The 24,921-nt window shown below is 49.9% G+C and overlaps 1 protein-coding gene across 1 annotated transcript in view; it reads right to left on the bottom strand.

Annotated features, from left to right (window-relative positions):
- LAMA5 (laminin subunit alpha 5) overlaps positions 1 to 24,921 on the bottom strand; it is an 88,704-nt gene that overhangs the window by 45,038 nt on the left and 18,745 nt on the right. The window contains exons 3-6 of the mRNA XM_066561883.1: positions 6,795 to 6,912; positions 3,327 to 3,445; positions 2,386 to 2,556; positions 1,861 to 1,958 (exon numbers count right to left, since the gene is read on the bottom strand). Coding sequence (XP_066417980.1) covers positions 1,861 to 1,958; positions 2,386 to 2,556; positions 3,327 to 3,445; positions 6,795 to 6,912 — 506 coding nt within the window. The remainder of the gene's footprint in view (positions 1 to 1,860; positions 1,959 to 2,385; positions 2,557 to 3,326; positions 3,446 to 6,794; positions 6,913 to 24,921) is intronic.

Genomic DNA, 24,921 nt, shown 5'->3' with positions numbered 1-24,921 from the left:
AGATTTCTAGCTCACCTCACCTCCATCAAAGTGCTCATCCTGCCTTTCTGAGCAGGGATGTGAAACGTGAGGATGTGCAGAAGAGAGAAAAGTTAAAATGAACAGCAGAGACCTCCCCCAGGCTGAGACTGTGGGATTTTTAATAGGGCCAGGCCAATCCACATCCCTTTATCTGCATTTCCTTGTCCAGCTGCTGTCACACATCAGACTCTGCAGAGGCAGGACATGTGCAGAGGGCACACCACAGATTGCTGAAGACAGGATGAGTTCCTGGTAGCTGGGTCTGTGTCTCAAGGGGTCAGTGTGTCTGAGCCCCAGCTGATGTGGCATTACAGGCATCCCCAAGCTGGCTCTGTGCTGTGTCAGGGCAGGAGGGCTGGGATCCCAACCAGCAGTGCCCACTCCAATGGGAGGGCTGGACACAGCTGCTCCCACAGCCTGGAAACGGCAGCATTTCATCAATTACTCATTTTCCCAACTGAAAGTATCACATTTCTACTGACTTGCCTGTGATCCTGGGCTTGCTAAAGGGTACAGCAATGCCATGAGAAGATCTATTTATCCAGCACTTTTTCCTGCTGTATCCCAAAGGACTTACAGCTGTTGTGTTCTGACTGTACAAAGCACACAAGTAGGAAATGTTTCCTCCCTCAGGCCAGCGTGATCTGCTCTGGGTGAAATGCAACAGCTGCTTACCAACATGTGCTGCAACATCAGACAGCAGGCTGGGGCCAAGAGTGAAGATGCCAAATGCATCCAAATGAGAGGGGAGGAGAGGAATTTTGGGAGACAGAGAAGGTTGCAAGCAGAAGTGGCACAACAAGGATATCCAACACAGCCCTCCTTGTTCAACCTTCCTTCTCTTCTTGGAGAGCCCCAAGCCACTGATACACCCAAGAAAGGTCCTGGCATTCCCATGTTAAAGAATCATTGTCCCCATGAAGCCTTTTTCCCCAGCACACAGGTGCACTTTGCATCCAGCAACACCAATGTCTAAAAAACAAGAACTGTACATTCAAATATTTATGAACTTCCTTTTGTCAGAGAGTTTGGCACACTCAGGCAGGCTTGCTTACCAATACATCTTTGTTTTAATACTTAACAGCTTTAACCTTGGCTGGGACTCACTGGAATTTTATTTTAGATGATCCAAAAGTTCTACATGATCCTGATGAGAAAGAAATACAAGCTCCCCTCATCCAGCTGAATCTACCCACCCCTTTCATAAAGGCAACATTCAAGCTGCAAACAGATGGCTAAAAACAACACTTCCATGGTCTGAAGGAGCTCTTTGGCATTCCAAGTTGCCAAGGCAGATGGGAAGTTCCATTAGCCAAAATGAAACTTCTTTACACATTCTTGTTCTTTTGCAAGAGTTGTTCAGATATGTACATAACCAATCTATGGTTCTTATAAGCAGAAATGGGAAGCAGTCTCTGGTTTCATGGAAAACCATCTATTTATGAGAGCACTGCCCCAGTGCTTAAGAAGCCACATGGGAAGCAGAAGACTCCTCTGCACAAGTTCAGAAATGATCCCAGACTTTGATGGGAAACCTCCCTGTTCTACATCAGTATACCTCCTTCAGTATCCTCACACTCTGCTCCAGTGGGATGGCAAAGCTGTGCACAAGGAAACTCAACCAGGGAGCTATCTGACTGAAAAATAGTCTGACAAAAAGTGTGATTTTTGCTACTTTGTCTGGAGCAGTTTCTGCTTCTTTTTTGAGGCAGAGCCACGAGCAGCAGTGATGGCACCATTACAAGCTCAGAACAGGACACAACTAACACTGGTATCATCTTTCATTCTTGGAATAGCAGTTCAAATGCTTTCCTTTTCAAATACTTCTGGGATTTGTACCTGTAGGGGTCGTTGGGGTCTTTGGCATCGCAGACGTCGGCGTGGCCGTGGCACACGCAGCGCCCTCCAATGCTGATATCCTTGATGCTGTAGTAGTACTGCAAAGCACAAGAAAAGTTGGCCATTACTATTTTTACAAACCAGATTCATAACCATTCTACTCGAGATTCAGCAGGACTTTGCCCAGTAAAATGATGTGCTGGGATATTTCCCTTACAGTGACACTGCAGGCTGCAATATCTGCCTGTGGTAAGATCCACCACCTCCAACAGAGCCCACCAGCTATGACTGGGGGCTTCCAGTACAGTCAGAAAGCCACATGTGACACCAAGAGATGTTTCCCAGTTCCACATTGTTGGTGTCTTCTCCAGCTCCAGCCACAGCAGCATCTGCTGCAGATGCCTTCAGCTTTAGGGGGTGCAAGAGCGAGAGAAAATCCCCACAGGGTGACCCCTCCCAGAGGCGGCTTGCACGGCCCTCCAACAGCTCCACCTCAGCAGCACGAGGTGCCAAGGCCTGCCTTACCCTCCTGGTGACCGTGGGGTCCCTCAGAGCTTTGCCCATCAGGTGGCCCAGCAGAGTGTTGGTCTGCAGGAAGCGCAGGCGGATGTTGGTGGCTTTGGTGAAGTTCCGCAGCAGAGGGGAGTAGGAGAAGTTCATGGCTCCTGGGCGCCCGTTCACCAGAGAGACAACAATCTGTGCATGGAGGAGGGAAAAGGCCAGGTTCGACTTCCACTGCTCTAGAGGAAGCTGTATGTGCTCGTGGCAGCGAGTTGGAACTGTGTGGTTCCACCCCACACCATTCTGTGAACGTGTGAGAACAAATCTGTGTAACCCTGTGGGGCGGGAGGAAATCAATTGCAATAGGGGTCTCCTCGAGCCAGGTCTCATAAGCTCTTGGAGATCTATTTCACACCCAAGACAGCTTAGCTACCTTAGAAAGCATGAAATCAGCAGGATGGCTTTTGTGGTAGTGTTGGAAACAAAAAAGTTTTAATAAAATGCAAAATAACAAAACTCTTTACAGAGAAAAGCCGAACCAGGTGCAAGAGGTTCTTGCTCCTAGTAAAACACCTCACAAAAGCCATTAGTTTCTTTGTTCTTTTCTTTTTCTAGTCAATTGCTCAGGTGAGACTTTTTGGCTTCTGTCCCATTAGCTACCCTTAAGTTTGAGGTGAAGTCCCCCAAGTCCTATAAGGTGTCTTTTTTGCTAATTGAGAAAAGAAACTTCTGGGCTTAGACAGTTCTGTCACAAGATAGTTTTGTCACTCCATCAACAAGCACATCCCTACAACCAATCTCTCCCCAGATGACTGGATCAGCTCTCTGTCCATCTCATTTGGTTGAACTGAATACTTACAAGTGGTATCCAAAAATGGAGAGGGAGCCCATTAACAGGAGCACCAACAGCCCCTGAGTGACCCTGGACACTCCAGGGATGGAAACAGGCTCATTTCCAGGCTCACCTCCCCATTCTCCAAAGGCACAATCCTGGAGTACTCCGTGGTGCAGATGGCGTGGTCATCCCTGGTGATGCGGTCCACAGTGTGCTGGCCAAACTTCTCAATGCAGTCCCTCTTGGAAGCTGTTCATCAACCAGAGGCGAGAGCAGTAAGAGAAAAGGGACAATTCCCAGCCCTCTATGGATTTTCCCACGCTGAGCACAGGAGAGATGGGTGTACAATCTCTGTTAAGCATTTACCAACAGAGATTGCTTTGTGTCATTAACTCCGTCATGGCTCCATGTCCTCCACTTAGGGAGGGTGTCACTCTGACAGTAACAGGCAGGAAACTCCCCACATCACCTCCCTGCAGTAAATGAGGAAGGTCAGAATAGCCACTGCACCTACTGCCACCACCTGCAGAGAAACCCACCCCTCAATTCTGGCACTAAGCTCACGGTTTAACCAGCCTGAGATCTTGCTCTGGTCTCAATCTGCTGCCTTGCTGGCAGTGGATTTGCTACACTGCTTCCACTGAACTGCAGAAAGGCTCTTTGCTGCCAGGGCTCTGCTCCTGGTGTAGGAGCTGCACCATCATTTCATGTGGATCCTAAACTTCCTGGGTCAGTCCTGAAAGCAGCACAGAACCAACAATAAGAGGAAGCACAAGCTACAGTCACTGCTGGGACATCTCCCCCCGGCAGAGTGGACAAGCAGAGATCCTGCAAGCCATTGCTCTGCCTCTCCCAAACACTGCAGGTCCCCTCCTCACACCTCACTCTGAACTCTGCTCTCAAACAGTGCCACAAAGCAGAAATGCCAAGGCCACCCAGAAGCACTCCTTGGGGACAGCAAACCAGGGCTGCTGCCACTGAGTGGCAATGCAAGGCTGGATAAAGCCAGGGAGCAGGCACCACCAGGCAGCCACTCTGCTGGCTTGGTGACCTGCTCTGGGGACACTGAATGCCAACATTGTCCTTGCAGCTACAGGAACGGCCTGGCTTCCCAGTATGACTGCTCCTGCAAGTCCAGCACCCCTGTCCCCAGATGTGTGGCATCCCTGTGCTGGCAGAGCCAACCAAAGCACTGCTGGGGCAGCTCAGGGCCTGACTGTGCAGGGTGGTGAGCACCTGCATCCACCCATGCAGAAACCTGCTACTTTCAGGGACTGTTCCCTCAGGAAGAGCCTGGACAGAGGCTGCTGCTCCTTCCCACTCCCTTTTCACCTGTGCCAGGAGCTCACAGCAGAGTGCTGAAGTGAATGGCACTGCAGTGCCCCCTGAGAGTGCTTCCATGGGGAGAAAAAGGAAGAAAAGGCAGCCAACACAATCTCCTGTTCCTGCCAGAGCTGCTCAGCTCACCCAGGAAACTGAAGGGGAAATGTTAACACAATCCATGGGAATAATCCTCCAAAATCTGTCTCAATGTGCCTCCAGAAGGCAAGTGCCCCGCTCCATGTGCTGCATGGGTAGGCTGAGCCAGGCAGAAGGAACAGCAGAGGTGGAACAGAGAATTTCTGCCTCCCTGCCTTCACCTCTGGCTTGCACCCATCCACACCTTGTCTTCAGAAAGTGGCCTTGCTCTGGGAAACATTGTTTTGGCAACAGCAAGAGCTCAGTTGCACCCACAGGAAGATGTGGAAATATTTAACATCAGGTCTCTGGCCGAGGTTTGCTTCACCAGGTGCTTTTTTAAAGGCAATTTATTTTTAAAGCCTCAGGCAAGGAACCTGTCACCAGTGGCTCGAGATGATGGATTTCCAGAGCTCTGCCACGGCTGCATGCAGACAGGATGCTCAGCCCAAGCAGCTACTCAGGAAAACCAAAGAACTCCTCCAGTTATTGCAAAATCTGCACAACCACGTGAGCCAGAATCTGGGCACTCTGAGCTAAAACAGAGCAACCCATTGGCCTCAAACCCTAGCAGTGCTTTAAGGAAACAGACAAGGACAGAGCCTCACCCAGCAGTCACTCCTCTCTCCTCCCATAGAGCTAAGCCCAAAAGCAGCCTGGCACCTCCTGTGATGGGCAGCTGGAGGCACAGCGGGTGGGCAGTGCCAGTGCCACCCCTGGCAAGGCTCACTGGCTGCTCTGAACAAACCCTGCATTTCTGCCAGCTGCTTTTAACCCTGGTACTGACCTGGCAGTGCTTTTATTAGACCACCTACAGAACTCCCTATGATAAAAAAATAAACCTCTGCAGAGGACTTCTTGTGCTTGCAAATCTGGCAGGTTTTGGAGCAGCCACCTCTTTATTTCCATGGGAATTTTCCACTGGGCTGTGTCACTGCATCTCCCTTCTCCAGGGGAGGGGTGACAGGGCCTGGTGTTTTGGGAGGGAAGGGGACTCCAGATGTTGCAGCACTGCCACTACACACAGGAACACGCCAGTGGGGGCAAGAGCTCCCTGTGCAGCTCCAGACCATGCAGGAACACGACTGTAATGGGCCCCAAGAGAGGCTTCAGAGCTGGCAGAGAAATTCTCAGAGATGACAGAAAAAAGCAAAGCAGGAATTTGACAGCGGTAATTCCCCACTAGCACACAGCAGAGAGAAAAACATCCACCCCAGAGAGCAGCTACCACACCAAGGCAACACAGGGTAACACATCTGCAGCTCCTTTTTGCACAAGGAGAGGCCAGAAATCCAAAGCACAGCCTCACAGGTAAGCCAGAAATATGAGCCTTTAGGGACAGCCCAGGGCAAGGCCTCTGAGTGCTCCCAAGTCCTTTCTTGCCAGGTTTTAAGCTCTGGCTGTAGATCTTAACTCACATCTTCTCCCAATTACTGCTGCTGCTCCTGGGAGGAGCTGGTGGTTAACAAGTTCCTCGTATCCGGCTACCCCACAGACCCTCTGGGAGAAGAGTTTTGTAGAACCAGCTGTTTCTTAAGGTTTTAATCAGAGGATTGGGAAGCCAAATGCACAGGCTGGATCTCCCTTCCAGCCAGCTGTCTCTGATCCCACCTTGCACAGCAGCAGGACAGCAGTCCCTGCCCTGCACAGGCTGGATCCAATCTCCGGTACTGATAAGCACGAGGGAATATTTGCTGCATCCAGACTTCTCTGTGACAGCAGCCACTTGGAAGTGAGCTGCTGCTTGGCTTCTGGAGGAGCTGAAATACAGCCTGGATGGTACAGGGAAGAGACTGAAAGAGGAGGGCAGGGAGGAGATAAGAAATCTCACCTTCAGGCCTAGAGCAACAACACCCAGCTGCAGACACTGGTGCCAACTTTGGCACTCCCTACATGTCATGACAGTATTTTAAAAAATACATTTATTTTTAAATACACTTATTAAAAATACCAGAGAGTAAAATAGCTCTCTTTTCCTGAGGAGCATTCAATCTTCAACTCTTGCAGCCTTACTGAGCAGATGACATGTGCTGCATCACAGCAATGACACAGCTCCAAACCCAACCCTGTATTTGCACAGAGTTATCTTCAGCACAGCCCCACTCCCTGGTACTGAGCTGCAGGCCCCTGTCATACTCACAGGCAAAATACTGCCAGGGCTCATAGGTGAGGCCAAAATCAGTCGATCGCTCCAGCACCCAGAGGTCAGGACGAGGGGAATTGGCAAACTTGATCAGGACATATGCTACATGGAAGAGCTGAAAGAAAGAACACAGGGTTAGCTGGCTGCTTGAGGCATCCTGAAAAGCAGAGAGAACTCCTTGGGATCCAAATGGAATAAATGAGCTGGCACTTTGCAGCTCCTGCTGCTCACAGGCAGCCTGTGGAGCGAAATCCTCCGTATCTAAAGGGATGGTGATACAACAGGGCTGCTGCAGAGAGCCAGATTAGGGAGCTCAGCTCCCCCTGAATGCAAACACAGCTCAGACTTTGTGGCTGCAGCCTGTGCTGGGAGACACCTCAGGCTTAGCCTGAGCAGGCTGCATTACAAGCCAGCTACAATGCTGCCCTGTGGACCTGGCTTTTGGGATCTCTGTGGGGTAACAGGTGACACACTGCCCTGCCAGCCAGGGAACACCCAACTGTACCTTGCAGACACTACCACAGAATCCTTCCTTCTGGTTTTTGGTTGGTTTTTTTTTTTTTTTTTGGTTTTTTTTTTGGGGGGTTGTTTTTTTTTTTAAGGCATTCCACATACCAGCCCTGCTTCACCAACATAACCTTTTTTTGGAAGCCTGTTCCAGAAAAACCCCAGCACAGCCCCGCTCCCCCAGGTGCCACAGGGAGGGGAGAGCAGGAGGACCCACTTGGCTCCAGCACAGCTCCAACACGGGGCTGCTCCCATTTGTCTGGACACTGACATGTGCACACACACTCCTGCCAAGGATAAAATAAACCTAGTCTTTAAAGGGCTCCAATGTCAGTGCTAGAGAGAAACAAAAGCCCCAGCAGAATTTCCCTTCCCCGGCTGGCACAGGCTCACTCCAAGAATCCCCACTCCATCATCCTGTCACAAAGTGATATTTAAAGGCAAATAAAGCTCTCTTATCAGAGGAAATTCCTAATGTCAAAAACAACCCAAAAGGGAGTTTAGTGCTTGAAAGGCAGAGATTTATAGCCCAAGAGTCCCTCCTCATGCAGAGCTGGGGCTGTATGAGCATACACCCCCCTGAAGAGTGACAGGTATCCAGAGGGACATTTCTGCAAGGGGAGGAGGAGGGCTCCGTGCCCATCTCAGCCATGCAGGAGCCAGAACAGCAGCCAGCACCCCAGCCCTGCCCTGGCCACACACATCACCAAGCCAGAGGACACTCATTAATAATAACATACCTCCAAAACAGCCCTGACAATCCACAGACTGGGCAAGCAAAGGGCAGAAAAAAAAAAAACAAGAAAGAAGTATTTAAAATCTACCAAGCCAACTATAAAGCACAGACCTTGCTGGGGTCTGAGTGCTGGTGTGCAGATATGGAGCAAGGGGATGTGGGCAGCCCTGAGGACTGGCACCAGCTCAGTCCCCCCCTCGGCAGGACATTCAGGCAAAAACCTCCTCAGGAGACTCCCAAATGCTCCTCTGGCTCTGGGGCAGCCTCTCCCCCACTTAGCAGGCTGGTGACACCTGGAAACACAGCTGGGTGTAGGCTAAGGGGGCTTGAGAGAGATGCTCAGGGAGGAGTGAGCCAGATCCAGCTGGGAAATCCACAGGAGGATAAAGCACAGGGGGTCAGAGGCTGCTCTCCAGCTGGGAATGGGCAGGAGGGTGGGATTTGTCACCCCTCTCAGGGTTTGCACTGCTAAGGACTGGTGCCATCCAGAATAAAGGAACCAAAGCAGTCACCCAACTCGGTTCTCTGCTGTCAAAAGACTTTCAAGCCCAGCCAAGGGGGAAACAGGCATCCTTTTCAAAAACTGAAGGAAAACAGACCTCAGGGCTGCCCTAGTTCCCCTCTGCAACATCCGTGCTGTCAAGGCATACAAGGCCAGGCTTTTTTTTGAGGAGCAGCTTTTTCTGCCTGCTTACCCTCTCAGCAGAGCTGGTATTTGATAGGGGAGCCCAAGAGGCTTCAGCTCAGGCAGCTGCTTTCTCTGCAGGATCATTCTCACAGCCCAACATCTGCCTCTTGGCATGGGAACAGGGCTGAACACCAACCAGCCTGTGAAGTGACACCTTCCCTCTGCTCTAAACCCTCCTCCAGCTTTATCCCACATGGAATAAATGAATGCTCCTGCTGGAATCTAGCACTGCCTGTAGCTGCACAAATACCTGTACGTGTTCTGGCCTCAGGCACAGGGGGTTCTCTGCTCTGAATGAACAGCGACCACAAACACAAATTCAGAAATGTGAGGTGCATCCCTCTCTTCTGCCTTTCTTTTTGCAAAGGCAATAATGAATTCACTGCCAGTAAATCCCAGGGAATTTCTAGGGGGTCCTGCTCTTTGTTCATCAGCTCTATGCTGGAACAGAGTGTTCCTAATTAAATGTGCTGGAGTCCAACTCCTCACAGCCCCTGGTTCTCAGAAGTCCCCTCCCTCTGGAGAGCATGGATTACCAGGCAGGCAAATTGGGGCAGCCTTTGCCCAAACACCGAAATCTGACACAAAACCAAGCCTGGGGCTCAGTGATTCACCAAGTGAAAACAACAGCCAGAACAAAACCCAGTGCTGCTGCTGGTTGCAAGCTCAGGTGTAAACAGGACAGGGCAGGGTTGGGCAGGCTCGGGACCCCTCTGAGCCCTCTCCTGCTGAAAGAAGGAGGTAGAGATGGTTTCAGAGCATTTTGGGTCATGGGACACACACACTGCTGATAAAACAGCGTCCCTGCTTGCTGGGAGCTCTCTGAAAGGCAGTCCCAGCCCCACTGGCAGGGTCAGATATCCAAGACCAGGGCTAGCACAGATTTTATCTCCCATTCCTGCTTTTCACAGCAAAGCACAAGAACCTCTGGGTTCTTGCTGGATACATCTGCAATACCTCAGCTAAAAGACAGGGCAGATATCTGCTCTCAAAGCCAAACACAATTCCTCCCTCCATACCCAAATCCATCTCCAGCACTGCTGTTACTGCTGCTGAATTTTACTCCAGTTGTGACCACAGTCTTGGGACACAAATAAACCACCCAGCACTGCAGAACCACTCCCCTTCCAGCATGGAAGGGTCATTCCTAATGGAGCACAGAAAATATTCAGGAGTCTGTGACCCACAATGACCTGGAACAAGACCCATGTCCTGGTATTCTGGGGGATTTTTGTCCAGTCTGGTGAGTCCCCTGCCCCTCCATCCAACATCCTTATCTTGCAGATGATCACAGCCTGGCCAGAAAAAAATAACAGCAAATTGCCTGTTTCCAGTGCATCTGCTGAGAAAACTCAGATGCAAAGATGGAGCAGTGGCTCTAAAAATAGAGCTGGCAGAAAAACCAGACTTTTCATTCCATGTTTAGTTCCAGTACAGTTCTGCCCAACCAATATTGCAAGAGAAATGGTTGGGGTTTTTTTTCCAAAGCCTTTATTTAGCTCCTATTATCAGTCAGATGAATAAAAACCTCTATGATCTCAGCCACTTCAGACATTTTCTTCCCTTCTTCATGGAGAAAAGAGGTGAAACACCAGCCTTGAGGCTCACACTTGTCTCCAGGCACACAGATCCCTTATTTTCCCTACCTCTGAAAACATGCCAGGTACAGCTCAACCTTTGACCAGGCTGTGGAATTCCATAAAATGACCTTCCAGCCAGGAAATTCTGACACTGCTTTAATTAGCAACCATATTTCTTTGAAAATAGCAACATCTCTACATGGAGTTGATGTTGCTGTTAGTGGTTTTGGAGCAAGTTTCCTTAGTTACAATCACTTGCAGCTGCCCCAGTGCCTGGAAGGATGGAGATGAGGGCATTTCCTCTGTGTCCCACACTCCATCCATTTGTACCTTTAGATCGTGGGCAGCTTTATCCAGCACCTAAATACCATTAAAATATAATAAATACCATTAAAATATAATCCTGATTACTGCCCAGTGTGACAGTGCAAAGACTTAAGGAGTAAAAACAGATTCCAGAGAGTCAGGAGAAGCTCAGCTGCTTTTGGAGCAGCACCTTCTCTGCCCATTTGCTCATCCATCCTTCTGTGTAAGCAGCACATGATGGAAAACTCTCACAATTTCTTCTCTACTCCTTCCCTCAAGACACTGATTTCACTTTTCCAGCTCTGGGAGGTACATGTGGGAAGAAGAAAACTGGCTGGACCAGGTTTGCATCCTGTGTTGCTTTGGTGAGGGAGTTCTGGGGAAATCTCACTGATAGTCCAAGGCACCTCAAAGCCACGCAGGAACATTCAATAACCAAAATAAACCTTCACATCATTCAAACATTGACAACTACATTTCCACCAGCAGCAAGAGGGGCTCTTTTTGGCTGTGGGATTAGAAGGTCTGAGGCTGTGCTGGCTGGGAGGCAGACCCAGCTCTGCTCCCAGCCCTTGCAAGGAGTTTACACAGCAAACCACTCACTAATTTCCACAGGACAGATTTATTACCTTTGGCATTGACTTATTAAAATAGCACCATGTAAAAACAAAGCAGTTCATCTCTCCTGACCACTGCTCCAGACCCCTGTGGGGTGAGTGTGTGTGTGCAGAGCATTACCAGCACTGCTCATCCCTGCTGGGCATTTCCCTCCAGGGAAGGACCTGCTGAGCCATGCTAGGGTATGGGCAACAACTCCCACTGTTTAGGGGCACATGCAAATCCTAGTAGCAGGGAAAGCAGAAAAAGAACTGCTATGGAAAGTGTGGGGAAGCGTTAATTTAATTTTCCCCACTTTCAAAAATCAAATTATTTTGCTCTCTCCCAAGCCCATCCATCCCCCCAGGCACTGCCTGGTCCATCACTGCAGCCACCAGCCCACCTGGAAAACGTGGAGATGTCAGAGCCTGGATGGGGTTATCAATCCACAGTGCCAGGAAAAGCAGCTCTCAGGGAGCACAGGTCACCTCTGTCCACAGCCTGGACAAGTGGCTGCTCTGCTGCCATGGGTCAGCGCTGGCTCCACACCACTGGCAGCAGCTACAGCTAATAAAGTGCCTTTCTGTGCACCTTTTATCCCCACAAACAAATATGCAGGAGGTGGAAAAGCCCTGGAAAAGCAGAGAGCTTCTGTCTCACTTTGAATTTCTCTAGGTCAGTGACCTGCCCCTTTTGCATCCTTTGCCTGTAATCATTTATTCTCATGGAAGCAGTGAATTTACTCATTAACAACTTGACTGTCCCCCTGCTGAGCTTCTGCAGTCTTACAGCAGATTTATTTCTCCCCAGCCCATCCATCAAAATCCTTTAATAAAATCTCTCACATTTAGTGTGTGCCTACTTTTTATTTTCAATCACACAAGAACTGCTTCAACCCTCCCAGGCAGCAAACAAAGGTGCTTCCCCTCCAAGTGGGCACGGCTCTTTATCCAGTCATTTTTCTATAAAATACTCAAGTGCCTGAGAGCAAACAAACCCCACACATAAAAGCACAAAAGTCTGTGTTTGAAAGAGGGGTGTGCACTGAAATATGCTTTGCCCCCATTTTGCTTTTTTCCTCACAGCAACTCCTGGCTTGTTTTTGTTATGTCTGTGTCTCACATCCTCACTCCTAAAAATTATGTTTTTCCAAGTTATTCATGGAGGATTACAAGGTTCTGAATGAGAAGGTTCCCTATGCTTGTATCTCAATATTTTGACAGCCAGGCTTTAGAAACAACCAGCCATCCCTTTCACCACGGGGGAAGGACAGAGGCGCAAAGTGGCAGCTATTAAACACCTCAGTAGGGCAGGGGAGAGAGGCGAGCACTGAGAATCCATTTTGCACCAACCTGTTTTCAAGTTTTCCTCTCAAAACTCTGGGGTTTTATTGAGAGAGATCAAAGAAAACACTCTCCAAGAAGCCACAGATTCAGAGCTACCAGCCAGCATGAAACCTGCTCCGTGCCACAACAAGCAGCAGCAGCAACCCAATACTTTATGCTGTTATTTTCTAAACAGTGCCTGTTCCCTTCCTAAGCAGCTTGGCTTAGATGAACAGCTGATGGAGCATTTTCCACAAAGGATTTTTTTCTTTAAACACCACTTCTGAGAAGGATTTGGCTCGCCCACTGATTTCACACACAGCACTGCTTTATCTTCACAGCATCCTCCTGTGCAAGTTGTCCTTCCCCTGCCAGTGCCACACACACCTCCTGCCAAAGATCCTTGGGGCACTAAATCTGCAGCACTTGGCACATGGCAGGGCAGAGCAGTGCCATCCCTTGTGGCCTGCACAGTGCTGAAGATCTGGACAGCCAAGTATTAGAAGAAATGACCTGCAACAGGGCAGCAGCAAGAGCCTGACTGGCAGCAGGTTCAGCCAGCTGGCACTAAGGAACATCCTGTTAAATCCCTGCCCAGCTGGAGCTGCAAACAGCAAATGCCACACAGCTACAGGTGCAGCACCAGGGATGCTGACACACCAGCCTGGATGTGGTCAAACACAAGGCTGTGCTCAAACCCCAGCAGGTGGGGTCAGCCCTTTGTGTGTGCCCAACAGCCCCCAAGGGTCACCCCAGCAACCAGAGGCATCAGAAGAGCAAAACTGGTCATGCCAGAGTGGGGATTGCTGGAATTCCTTGGGATGAGGCTTCAGTCACTACAGAGAAGGACTTTGCCCACAGCAGCTCTCACTGCCCAGTAGGAGACTCCTGCACTTGACTGACATGGAACTTTGCAACTTTCTCGGTTGCTGGGCAAAGTGTTAAGTAACCCATTAAAGACAAGACTTAAATATTTGTCTTTTAGCCCAAACCTGAGCTACAATACCCTCAGGGAACGGCTACATGGACTCCCCTGTCCTTGGGCACCTCGTAAGGCACAAGGCCACCTGGTCTGCAAGGCCAGCTCAGCCCAGGAGCTGACTGAGCCCAGACAATGTGGAGAGGGGCAGGTGTCTCCACCAGGACTCCCAGCCTCTCCAGCTGCTTTAATCCTCCTGCAAACACCATCAGAAACCCGGCACAGAGGTGGCTGTAAAGAGGCCCTAAAACTTCCTGGTGCTGCAGAGATAAGACACTGTAACTGCATTCAGGATTTCAGACTATTTACCTTGAGGTGTCAATTGTCCTTGATGGTTAAATGCTTCTAGGAAGCTTCTGGGAATGTTTGGTTGGGTTTTTTTTAGGAGGGGTGTGCTCTGGGAAAATATGTGAATTAATAATTAGCTGGCAGGATTAGCGGCAGTTCATACCAGGGTCTTCCTCCCAGTAAAGTATAGTATTACATGAGAAGGGGAATAAGGAAAAAAGTGACTCAAAGGAAAAAAAAAATCCTCTTTTACAGAGACACAAAGTGCCCTGATGGCCCTCACTGTGAACAGCCATGTGCTTGTGCTGTGCTGTCCAATGTGCAGAAGTGAAAAAGCCAAAGCTCCTGCAAAAATGCAGACAGGTGAGCAATAAGCAGGTGTCCCAGAAGACTTGGTATTGTAGAGGAATTTAACTGGGAGCCACTCAAAACCAGCCAGCTAAATAAATCCAGCCACCTAACTTCATGAGAGAGGAAAAAACCCCACAGGGCTCTCCAGGCTGATTTTCGAGGGGCCTTGGGTCCACTGCCTTAATTTTCCTCTCTTAAACCAACAGGAGTTTGAGACTAATTTTAGCAAAATGAAAACTACACCATAGCAGAAACTCTCGTAATCCCAGAACATACAGGAAAAAAAGTGCCTTCCTATAAATAGAAAAAGTGGGGAATTCCAGCTTGCTAATACTAACTGGTGTGCTTGCAGCCTGAGCCTGAAATTGCTAAGAAAAAGGCTGACTTGAGGGATGTCATCTGCCTGCAGTTATCTGAGACTGTGAGAAGCAGAGTCTCTTCAGGGAGCTGTCACTCCACACACCAGGAGAGTGGGGTTTTTGTGACTAATGGGAAAGAACTGACTCAGCTTTTAATGCCAGGCAGGCTTTGAAAGGAAATAAACAAATCTCCTTGGAGTGCCCCATTCTGCCATGGTAAATTCTACACAGGGAGCACATCTCTGCCCTGGAAGGAGATGAGCAATCCCTGTGCCCAGGATGAAGGGCTCAGTACCTCACACTGAGCTCCAGCATGGCACTGAACTGGAAATGAACCTTTTAATTCCATCTGGGTCATCCTCCAGTGCTCACATGGACTCAAGAGCCCCTCAAGAGCAGCTGATCCCAGTGCTGCCCTTGCTCAGGGAACAATCTCACACCTGTGAGATTTGTGACTCAAACAACAGACAGGAGACATGAAGGAGAGGATGGCACTGCCACAACCTCTCACAACGTGGCTAAAAAAACCTGACCTGTCCATTAGCTCTTGGGGAGAAAGTGCAGATTTAGAGACAAACCTGTCCCTCTTCTCTTCCGCAGTGCCTGGCCATGTCTGCACAGCAGGCACAGCTGGGAGGAGAGCCCAGCCCAGCCCCTTCCTCACTGCCAAACTGTGCCAGCAGCTGTGGGTACTGTCTGTGAGGCCTCCCTGGGCACCTGCTGCTGGGACAGACAGCAATGGGCTCCAAGTCAAGAGCTGTAATACTTTTAGCAACCACAGCCCTGCCTGGTACCTCCTGTTATCAATGTCTGACAGGGCAGAAACGATGACCTTGAGCACAAGGAAGAGAATTCCATTAAAAACCCACGTTCATTCCTCTACCTGCCAATGACATCACCACCATCAGAGGATTTCACCCAGAGTTCATCAGTCACTGCTGCTCATCTTCCTCATTTCCTCAGAGAAGGACTGAACAGCTCTGGGTTAATTTGGTTGCAGTGTTCCCCCAGCTGCTTGCGTGCTGACACACAGGGAGCAGTGCCCACAGCCACGGATTGTTTGCTTTTAAAACATATAGGAGGAATCCACGGCTCTGGCAGCGAGTGTGATGGAACCAAGCCATGAAACCAGGGCACATTCCAGAGCCAGATGTATGGGCACAGCTGTGACAGACACAGCTCAGAGCCTTCTGCTGTGCTCAGGTCTGAAAGGAGGCACAGGGCTCTTCTTCTCACAGCTCCCATTCTCACCACAGCACAGCCTGCAAGGTGTAAGCCGCTCATGCCCTTATAAATAAAAGCCTGGGTGAAGCCTCCATGGATTTGCCTCCCCCGAGCCGAAGCTCCCACACAACCAAGCAGGAATTTCAGCCTGCGAGGGCCAAAATTCCTCAATTTCCGCCAAACAGCCACTCACTAAAAAATCTGCTCTGACCTTTTGTACCACTTCACTTCTGCTCTGCAATTAAAAAGTGGCACAGCCAGGACATCGATTTTTGCACCGTTTCTGTATGGAAGCAGCGTGGGCTGCTGAGGATTTGGGAGTACTGAGGCAGATTTGTGTGGCAGATTATGTGGTACCTACACTGTACAGCTGATATCTGAACTTATCAAACCCTGTCTGTGTGTAAATTACACCCCAATAAAGATGGGGAGCCTACAAATACGGAACCCCTGCAGGCATTTCAAGCCAAGCAAAGAAATTGGCAGTCAGAAAGGAGTCTGCCTGGTTCTCCGTTTGGGTTCAACCTGAGAACTCAGTTCCTGAGAGATGTAATACTCAGCAATTTTCAAAACCATCTTTCAAGAAAGGATTTTTGTTTGAACATGCCTGAAACCCCCTGGAGCCAGTGTAACCCTGCAACCAGTTCCTGCAGCTCACTATCTCCCCATCACCACTCTGCCTTCAACACCTCCCAAACCCAGGCACTTAGAGAGAGAAATGCAATGCAGACAGGAAGGAGACCTCTCTCCACAGGGTTAGCAGAACCCTAATGATCTAACACCAGCTTCCCAACAAGCTGGGGTGGGAGGATGCAAAATCAAGACAAAATGCACAGTGATTAATTTCTCCTCGTTGTAGAGATGTCAGATATCACAAGATGGATTTGTGGAACAAGAATGCAGGGGAGGAAAAGCTGAGGAGGGTACTTTTGATTGAGGCCAGGCATTAAGAGCAAAATCCATTAAATGGACCTTTAAATCCTTTAAATATTAAAATGAAAATTAGTGAATTAATAGATATGATGTCAAACAACGCTGAACATAATGAACTTGTATCTAACAGGTGGTCCCAGTTAAACTAAAACTAAAAACTAAAACTAAAACTGTCTCAGGTACCTCCCAAGCCAATGCTGTGCAGAGCAGCTGGTGGGAAAAGTAATCATCCTGAGTGGCCAAAAGTTCAAATTTCCTTGAACTTTCCACTCAGCCAGCTCTCATATTCTCTGAAGTACATTATCTCCGCTTGCATGGCTTACTCCAGCCTTTCATTGTTGTCTTATCTCCAGCCTCTTCCTGCCCCAGCTTCAAAAAGAACATAGAGCATCACAGAACAATATGAATGAGCTAAAAAAAAAATTATATAAATATATATATACACCAACCCCAAATCTTCATCAACCAGGCTACCCAGCACACTTGGAGAGGCAGGAGAGGGTTTTGCAAGAAGAGATGAGGAGAAATAATCTCTCCTGGCTGATGAGGACAGGGTAACTACAAAATTCCCCCAGACCAACCTATTTGCAGCCCATCAGTAATGTCAAGCTAGGCAGCATCCACTGGGACCACAGGAGCAGGGAAAAAAGCAAACACACCTCGGTTATGTTTGTGCCAGCAATATAAACTATGGTCCATTCTGGGTATGGTGGACTAAGCAGCTTATCTACAACTCACAGGGCAAACTTTTTGGACAACAACCCTGTAAGCAGTGGGTTCCTGCAGTTGTGTTGGTGAGAGTGCACTGAGAAGGGTTTCCCAGGAGCTGGAGAAAACAACCTCCTCTGGCTGGCTGAGGAGAACGTGTCCCAGAGACCTTTTCCTTGGACAACATCCATGCATGACCACTGGGAGAAATCCCCACGCACGTCAGACCAGCAGGACACAGCCCAGGTGGTGGGCAGCCCTCTCCTGACAGCACAGCAGGATCCACACATCTGCACAGACCCAGAACAGCACTCAGGCACCCAGGAGATGCCTCAAAACACACCTGAGCTGAGCCTCTCTACAGTGTCCAGGACAACAGGTCCTGCAGCTCTTCTCATCTGCCAGTTAAACAAAAAATAATTCCGAAAAATGAAACACAAAAACAAACCAAAAAGCCCCAAACTGCCTGGTCCCAGCACCTCCCACACAGTCCAGGGCTTGTGAGTCACAGCCCCATCAGATCCCAGGCTGCTGCTATGGGAGTTTTGCACAAACCTATCAGCCCAGGAAAAGCAGAGTTATGACACCAGAGGAGACTGGAGACCAGCATAATCTCCCAAGATAAGGCTTGGCTGTGGTGAAAGGAAATTGGCTGCTGTGTTTCAAAGCAGAGCTCCCTGGTGAGCACCTTTGTGCACAGCCTGCATCTCCTCCCAGCCCTGGAGCCCAGCAATAAATCCTGGGCTGGGCTCTGCTGTGAGCAGCTCTCCCTGGGACCTGCTTAATTGGGCTCTTCAGACTCACTTCACATTTCCCGAAGAGGCCACTGTGCCCCAGCACTGTTTGCTCATTGAAGGAGCCCCATCCATCAAAGGCTGATGCTAACGAAGAGCACGCACCAATTAGCAATCCCCCAGCTGACTCATCAGGGGCGCCTGCATCCTGCATGTGCTGCAGGGTGTTCACCTACTCTGACTACACTAAAAGTCTCTTGAAAAGCAGCTCTGAGGTCATTCAGGCTATTCACATTTTGGGTTATTTTTAGAGGTCCGAATGCTGTCGGGATATCCGGGAAGAATTCACAGATTTAGTCCCAGTCCCACAGAGTTCAAGACCAAATTGCTCACAAACTCATTTCATCCTCAAGGGTTTTCTCTTAATGCTTGACTTATACCCTCGTGCTTCTACTGGTATGTTAATTAGTTAAAAAAAAAAACTTATTAAACGTTATTTTAAAGTGAAAATATGCTGCAGTTTCTATGGTCAAAGAAGATATTTTAAAGCATTTCCCATATTGGGAATAAAAGCCTAGAACATCTGAAAAGTCCCATCTTGCCTTTCCCATTACTTTTGAGCTGTTGCCACAGAAAACGTGAGAAGCAAAACTAATGGAACCATTTTTAAAGGTACATGGGCAGGATAGAGCACAACAGGTGATTTAGAATCCAGGTTGGCTTTGTAGAGATGGCAAGTACAGCACCAACAGTTGTGTTACAGGGGCAACTTGCCCAACATTCCCATTTGGATACCTGTGCCTCCTTACACTCCCCAGAGGCCACATGGGCTGCATGTGAGCTGCCCATCCCGGGGCAGAGCAGGGATCTCAGCAGATACCTGGGAGAATTCCCAGCCCTGGGAACCAACCACCTTCCCCCAGCCACTGGGCTGCTCCTGCATTTCCTGTCAGAAACACTGCAGCTCCATTGTCCAGCTTAGCTCTTCCAGTCATCTCATCTCCTTGCTGGGGCTCATGCTGGCTCATACTCCTTCAAATTTTAATCAGCCCACAGCATTTTTTGATGTTTTTTTTTCCTTTCACACTACAAATTATCATCTACAGCATCAACTGCTGCTGTTCTGCTCCCAGGAGTCCTTGATGGATACTCCCTGGTTACAGCACCACTGCCATGATTCAGGTCAGGGTTGCTGTTAGCATCAATGACAGCTCCCATCTCCATCTTTCCCAAGAAAATCCCCTCAGATCTGGACACTGTCCCTGGCATCACATCCCCTGGCACCTCCAAGCTGGATTAATGGTGTTAACATGCAAGGAGAGGAATAGGAACCCTCTCATCCTTTGGAAGGTTTAGTGTGAGGCTCTGCTGGGCAGAGTTTTGCTGGCAAGCACATGTGCCTGTTGTTATTCCCTGTGTTCGTGCTGACACAGGCTGGAGGAGCTGGTTCCAGGGACAGCTGGGGGCTGAGGGAGTGGAGGGACCTCTCTTGTCATCCCAAGGGGCTGGGGACACGTCAGCATCACCCAGAGTGTACCAGCTGGGGTGGAGATCTGAAAAGCTGGATGCAGGGACTACAGACAAACTCTTGCAAACACCAAATTTATCTCTTCTAACCCCACGCACCTTCTTGACCAAAGAGGAAAGTGAGTGCCAAACTTTGGCAGCTCAGCCACCTAACATGAGCTGGGATGAGTGCTGGATGATATCCTGCAATTCTCTAATCCGTGGAAGTGCCCAGGCCGTGCTGGCCAGGACCATTGGAAGCAAGCTGGAGCATCCTTGCTAGGACCAAAGCCAATGCTGGCAAGGACAGGGTAATCCATAGAGCTGGAATTCACCCCTCCTCCTCCTCCTCCTCTTAATCCAAAATAGCCCCATTGCTGGCTCATCAGGCTCAGCCCAGAGCTCAACTGCTTTGGGGTCAGATGAGGAGAAAGGAATCGTAGGAGGCAGCTTGAAGTGGCAGGGCTGGGAAGTTAATGCAGAGGGGCTGCTAAGGATTGCTGCTGATTTCTGCTGTGGGGCTTGGTTCTGAAGGCAGAACTAGACACCATAATCCAATAAAGTGACTCTGCACAGCCTGGGGACAGCTGAATCCCTGCCCTGTCCATCACACTGATGCTGGCTCCCCGCAGCAGCCATCTCTGCTGCCCAGAGAACAAACCACACTAACTCACTTGTCCACAGCAGATTATCTGGTGGAGTATTTATTGCCTCCCCGATCAGAAGAAAGAAACATTTCTCTCTTGGACATAATGAAGAACACATTTCCAGCACTTAACAGTTGGAAGCTGGAAAGGTGGCCAAAGAAAATCCCTATTTTTTTTTTCCCTTTAAAGTAAGCATCTGGAAAGCTAATTTGTGGGGAAGAGGAACCTTCCTAAATCAATCCAAGGAAAGAGTCAAACTTGGTCACAATTTACAGGCAGGGGCTGATAAGATCATATTGTGAGTGTGATATCAACAACATGGTTTTTGTCTGCCCCTGTCAGATTGACTCCAAGAGGACGAGGAAAGGCTGATTTTATTTAATCAAATGCAGCAACTCACAGTGGCAGAGATTTTCAGTATGGTTTTGATCACCCACTGAAACATCAGGGAGTTTTCAGATCTCCACCCCAGCTGGTACACTCTGGGTGATGCTGACGTGTCCCCAACCCCTTGGGATGACAAGAGAGGTCCCTCCACTCCCTCAGCCCCAAACTGTCCCTGGGACCAGCTCCTCCAGCCTGTGTCAGCACGAACACAGGGAATAACAACAGGCACATGTTCTGGCAAGCAAAACACTGCTCTGCCCAGGCCAGAGCCTCACACTAACCCTTCCAAAGGATGAGAGGGTCCCTATTCTTCTCCCTGCATGTTAACACCATTAATCCTCACATCCTGAGATCCAGAAGCAGTCATTGATGATAATTGCAGGGCTACACATTATCTGCCAGGGTAGCCCTGTGCCTGGCTGGTTCACCCCCTAAAGCCAATGCCAGGCTGGCCAAATGTGCCTCTGCTCCATGCCACAGAAGGTGCTGCTGGATGGGCACTCCCCAGGTGAGTGCTCCATGCCCACACAGCCCAGCACACCCCTGCTTGCACACACTGAGGGCTCTCCCCAGAAGCACAAGCAGCTGATGAGAACAGAAATGCTCAGAAACCTTGGATGAGATGTCTGGGAAAATGTTTCTCCTCTAACCTTCATGACAGTTTCAAATTCTTTCAGAGGCAGAGCTAATGAGGGTTGTTTTTGAACAGGGGCTGTGTTGTTGTAACCAATAACAGGAAACTGATAGCTTGCAATGTGGTGGGACACAAGGCAGTCCCCCTGGGGCAGGCAGGCTGCTGACTGTCCCCAGCATGGCCATATCCTGTGGGCTGGCTGTCACTGCTGCCTGTCCAGCAGAGCCTTCAAAGGGACAGCAGAGAGAAGGCAGAATCCAGAGCCAAAGCCTTTCCAGATGCCCCATCCCATGTGTCCTGTAGCTGGGGGGAAAATGAAGCCTGAAGCCTTTGTCCAGGTTTGCTGCAGCTTTGCTGAACACCAAAGGCACTTCCAAAAACAAAGGGTGCCACATCCCTGCCTTGGGGACAGAGACTCCCCTCCCCTCCCCTCCTCAATCCCTGCCTGCACACAGCAGCCACTGGGAGAAAAGATGCTGCTGGCAAATTCAAGAGTCCTCTCTGAGAAGCAGGGTTAGCTCATGCTGTTCCCCAGCATTATCCACCCCAGCATGGGCCTGGGCTGTGCCAGAACAAACAGCGCATCAAATAAACAACAATTAACACAGCGCACGCTGCGCGCACGTGCGGGCGCTCTGCTCTCCAGACATCCCCAGCAGCTTCACTCTGCTCCCTGCAAAGCCCCACGCTCCTCTGACCTGCCCAGAGCAGGGTTTGCTGCTGACAGAGAAGCCCAGCCCAGGTGCAGCAGGTTCACTCTGCTGAGCACGGGTGCTTTCAGCACAGCTCCGGCCACGCTGCTCGCACAGGGTTTGGCACACAGAGGGGCTGCAAAGCTCATCACTGCAGTGCTGCTGCTCAGGCAGCCCCCAGCCAGCAGCACTAACCCACCTGCTCACATTTCTCACAGAATTTCTGGCCCAGGCAGCAGCCAGGGACAGGAGGAAGTGGCACAGCCCAGCACTCCCCGGGCCCATCCATGGGTGCGTTCCAGGTCAGGCTCCTGACCCAGTTCCAAACCCAGGGGGTTTTATTTGCAGAGCACAGGGAGCTGCAGCACCAGCCATGCACCTGTCACCCCCCTCCCTCCCTTTCAGCAACCTGAGCCAGGGCCACCACGCCATGAACACGCTCACATCCTGTCCCAGCCCTGGGGACACTGAGGCACGCAGGGCAGGAATGCTGAGCTGCACCAGGACTCACTGCTGACACTGGGATGGGGGAAATAAACCCCAAAGCCTTCCCAACACCAGCACCAAAGATCATCTCACATTTCCTCCTTCCTGGGAGTGTAGGGACATGATAACTGATCAGTCCCCCCACTGCAGAAATCCAAGTCCTTATCCCTATTCCCTGCCCAGAAAATAGCATCACCAGGGGCGACTCACTATCCCTGAACACAAGGCAAAAAAAAAAGGACTGGAACTCACATACCAGTCATGGATACAGCATGAACAGGGGATTAGAAACTCAGCACGCCTGGAACACCCAGTGCATGTCCTCACTGGACATGTGTGCAGCCATCAGCACCCCAGGCACAGGGAGCTCATCTTGATCAGGCTCTGGGATCTGCTCTGGTTCAGGCAGGGACCGTGCACCCCACAGTGCTGCTGAAATCTGGGATCTGTGCCGCTCCTTGGAGCAAGAACCAAGGACACAAGGCTGGGACTCTGCAGATGGCACTAGCGTTGTTGTAGCTCATCCTGCCACTAGGAGATCAACAAGAAGCTTTTATTGATGTGAATGTCCCAAAATACCTTTAGAGCAGCCAAATAATAACTACAATAAAGTAATTCTACCCTTTGCTAAACACTCCCAGTTCTTTAGGAGGCAGAGCCCTCTGAGTGCAATTTAGCATTGAATACAGCCCCGTGTGTGACAGTGACATGAACACCACAGGGTCTGCAGTAAGTGGCTATTGGGAAGAAGTGGGATTGCAGCAGGACACCAACCTGAGCAGTCAGACAGCTGTACTTCAGTCCACAGGAGGCCACTGTACTGTAAGCATCTGCTCCCAAGGGGCCAGATAAATATTTATAAATATTTTCCAGGATGAACATTTGTAAATAGCGTCTTTCAACACGCCTTGAGAACAGATTCCTGATGTCCTGTTTTCAAAAGAGAATCATCATCTTCAAAGGCAGGGAGGTGAAGCCATTCATGCAGACAGCACAGCTACAAGCCCTGCAGCTTGGCACTGGTCTCCAGGGCTGCTGAGGTGGGTGCTGGCACTAGATGTGTGTGTGCCAGGCACAGCCAAAGCCTGTCCTGCAGTGCTCCCAGCCCTGCTCCCAGGCACAGGGCACATCACCCTGACAGCCCCCAGCAATCCGATCTGCCTGGGGAAACGTGATCAGCTCCATTCCCTGCTGCTGAGGGACAGGGGCACACTCTGTGTGCCAAGATCACAGCAAAGCACGCTGGCATCTGCCTCGGAGCCTCAAGGCTCAGGAAATCAATATACAGGCCATGGGAGTCATTTTGCCTCCTCCATTCTTTGAAGAGTTCCCTCCCTTCCTTCTCCCCAGCCACAAAACCTTGCTCTGGGTGATCCCTTCCAAGAGTGTAAATTGACTTGTTGAAAGCCTTAGCAAAAGAAAGGTCAGATGCCTTACAAACACAGCACTGACAGCGCTGTACAACTGTCCAGACATTACTCCAAGGATGTGCACATCCCCACAGCTGCTTGCACCACAGCAGGCACTCATACCTCATCCAGGTGTCCCCACATGGCACAGGGTTTCCCCCAAAACAGCACCTGCAGATACAGCACCTGCTGTCATGGCCCAAAGCTGCATCACCTCTGGCCATGGCCCAAACTCTGCACCACCTCTGCCTACAGACTGGGGTAAAGGTGGGGAGAGCTGTGGAGCTGCTGCCCTTCCCTGGGGATGGCAAATTCCACAGGATTTCACAATATCCTTAATCTGGTTGTGAATAAAGGGGACAGAGAGCAGTGACATGACCATAGCTACACCTGACAGCAAGCTGCAAGACAGTTTTCAGTCTTTTCCTGTTACCTGCAAACCACACAAGAAACTGCAATTCTGGACTGCATCAACGCACTACAAATCCCACTGCCTCCAACCCTAAAACATAAAATCACCTTGCAGAACCCCCAGCTGCCCAGCAATTTGAGAAAACCCAACTGTCCTACAGGTGCTCTCAGCCTTGCCTGTTGCTGTTAAGCCCCACAGCATCACTACATGGCAAACAGGCATTTACAGCCCCTCCAGGTTCCCTGCTCCCACTGCCCAGCCCTGGGAAGGAACAGAGATAAGGGGAGTGCTACAGAAAACACAAGGGCTTAAGAAAGCTCTGATTTAGTGCAGATAAGAGGTCTGGGTGAGTAAGCACACACCACTGAAATAAAGCCCACTGCTGAAAGAAGGGCAGGCATATGGGATGGCACACGTCCAGGGTGGGGGCACAGCATAGGTGTGTCTGACTTCAGAGGCTAAAAACCAAGTTTTTAAGCAGTATCTATGCTGTCATTCTCATGGCACCACACCCTGATGAAATATGCCCAACTGGCCTTCGTGGAAGGGGCTCTCTGCAGATGCCTTGTGGATGCCAGAGCAGCCCAGAGTGGGCACTCACACCCCTCAGGCAGAAAGCAGCCCTGGTATAAAATA

This window comes from Molothrus aeneus, chromosome 17 (assembly GCF_037042795.1).
Source record: "Molothrus aeneus isolate 106 chromosome 17, BPBGC_Maene_1.0, whole genome shotgun sequence".
In the NCBI taxonomy this organism is placed as follows: domain Eukaryota; kingdom Metazoa; phylum Chordata; class Aves; order Passeriformes; family Icteridae; genus Molothrus; species Molothrus aeneus.
Note: the sequence above shows the minus strand (reverse complement) of the source record. Positions and strands in the feature narration are given on the sequence as shown.